General features: G+C 42.7%; 1 protein-coding gene across 1 annotated transcript; it reads right to left on the minus strand.

The window, feature by feature from the left end:
* Positions 1–429: 429 nt before the first annotated feature.
* On the minus strand, positions 430–1,053 carry LOC140877201 (uncharacterized). The gene has a single exon (XM_073280732.1). The coding sequence runs from the start codon at positions 1,051–1,053 to the stop codon at positions 430–432; it is 624 nt and encodes a 207-aa protein (XP_073136833.1).
* Between the last annotated feature and the right edge of the window lie 1,372 nt (positions 1,054–2,425).

The raw sequence follows: 2,425 nt of genomic DNA on the forward strand, positions 1-2,425 counted from the left end.
CCCTAGCATCTTACGAATCTCTTAGATGTAAACGAATGGGTGGCGCCAAAATCGAACGAAATAGATAAAGAAACATTGTTGATTAGAATGGTACCTTCCATGACTTTTTTTGCACCGCCTGCTTCTTCTTGAGTAATTGCATAGACAAGAGCATTGGGTTTATTTTCCTTTGGTTGGCCTTGGGTAGTAGTACTAGTATGTGGTCCTGTCCTTGCCTTCATGGTTTTGGGACATTGAGCAATTCGGTGTCCGAATTTTCACAGTTGAAATAGGCACCAGTGTTTCGACGACATTCCCCTTCATGTCGGAGGTTGCAGGTGGGGCATAGCTTCATCTGTGTACAGTTTGGAGCAGCATAAGTTTCCTTGAAGGATTCATCAGAATTGTTCGAACGCTTGGACACATGTTTGTGTGAAGAAGATTGGCCCGTCAGAGGTCGTTTGTTGTGGAAGTCATTCTCAGACGCTTGATGTCCGATTCAGCTCGGATGGCCGCTCCCATCAAATCCGCGAAGTTGGCATGCTGATAAACTGCTAATGCCGAATGTATACGACTATTCAACCCCTTCTTGAAACGATGCAACTTCAGATCATCGTCTCCCATAATTGTTGGGGCATAGGATCCAAGCTCATTAAACTTGGAAGTGTATTCCACCACTGTCATGTCTGGTGTTTGCGTAAGATTCTCAAAATCGTTCAGCTTCTGCATTTTAACTTCAGCTGGAAAGTACTGCTTCAGAAATGCGGTACGGAACTGCTGCCAAGTGATTGCTCCCACAGCTAGCATAGCAGGTGAAACGGCCTCCCACCATTTCCTTGCTTTGTCCTCCAGAAAAGGAATCGTCACATCTACTTTCAGTGCTTCAGGAATTTCAAGTAAACGAAGTTGGTCCTCCATCTTCTTCATCCAATTTTGTCCCACTTCTGGATCGGCATCCCCTTTGAACATTTCAGTTCGGTTCTTGCGAAGAGCCTCGTAATGGAATTTGACTCCATTCTGGGCAGGTGGTGGAGGTGGTGGATTGCCATTGCCATTTCTGTTGGTGTTTCCCATCCCTTGGATAGTTGTTGCCACTATTGCTGCAATAGCCGCAATGTCTTCTCTACTAAGGTTGACTCTTAGAGGTGGGTTCGAATTATCCCCCTGGTTGTTGTTGTTGTTGTTGTTGTTGTTGTTGTTGTTGTTGTTGTTGTTGTTGTTGTTGTTGTTGTTGCGAGTTCTAGGGGGTGCTCCGGCCATTTCCTATAGTAAATGAGTTCTAAGAGTTTGTCGAAACATGACACTTTAAGAAGAAAGGAAATAGCGGAATAAATAAATCAATAAATAATCCAAAGGATAAAAATTATTTTATTGATTTCCAAAATTTCATGAAGGTAAACAAAACAAGTCAAGTCTCAAAACACCAAGATATCAGAACCATGCTGAATAAAAATAGTGCTGAATAAAAGGAATAAGCTAGGTGATAGTCTAATCTATGATTTCTCCATCGCCCGCGGCTTCATCTTCTGCCGGAACGTCTTCTGGGTCCTCATTTCCCACAAGGGCTGCCATAAGGAGCTGATCAATGTACTGGAGTGCGGTTAAGTTTTGTGCCTCTAAGTTGTGCACAGTGTGTTGCAGTTCTTGCACTTGATTTTGTAAACCTTGGATACGGATTCCCGACTCTTGACTCCGTAGAGCCTCTTTGCGTGCCTCCTCAAGGAGTATGACTTGAAGTTCCTTCACGTTAGCTAGGGCAGATGCTAGTTCCTTCTTTGTTTCCTCGTGTTCCTTCTCCTCCTTATTGAGGTAATATGCAAACCTTTCAACATCGGATTTAAGGTGGTCCTGATGCTCCTCCATCTCGCTCTTGTTAGCCTTTAGCGTCTTCATGTTTTCAATCATTTCCTCTTTCTCGTATTGGTCCACGTATAGAGAAGACCTCAATGATTCGATAACTTGATCCTTGCTTCGCACAACACTTTTGCGAGCCGTAAATTTGGTGCGAGCTATCTTCCTAAAATAAATAGGAATGGGTTCAAGTTAAAATTCAAATTGATGAAACTTCAGGCAGAATTGATATAGAACAAGATTTTTAGGTGAATTTTCCAAAAATGGAAATTTTCGAGATATTTCCAAGGATCGAAACTACTGATCACAAGGAGTATGAGACAATCGACAGAAACAAATTTCGAGTTTCCCACGAAAATTTATAGGCAAAACAAACATTTCCAAAAATAGCAAAAACGCGAATTTGCGGGTTCAAACGACCGAAAAAAGTCACTGATCCTACAAAGTATGAGTTTGACTCAGAGGGACGGTTCAGGTTAGGATACGCTAGGCTTGAGTTGAAATTTGACAACGTCAAATTTTTCGGTACGGATTCCCATCCGGATTTATGAACCTGGCGGGCTCTGATACCACTAAATTGTCACGCCCCGAGACC

Source organism: Henckelia pumila, chromosome 2, assembly GCF_033568475.1.
Source record: "Henckelia pumila isolate YLH828 chromosome 2, ASM3356847v2, whole genome shotgun sequence".
Classification (NCBI taxonomy): Eukaryota; Viridiplantae; Streptophyta; class Magnoliopsida; order Lamiales; family Gesneriaceae; genus Henckelia; species Henckelia pumila.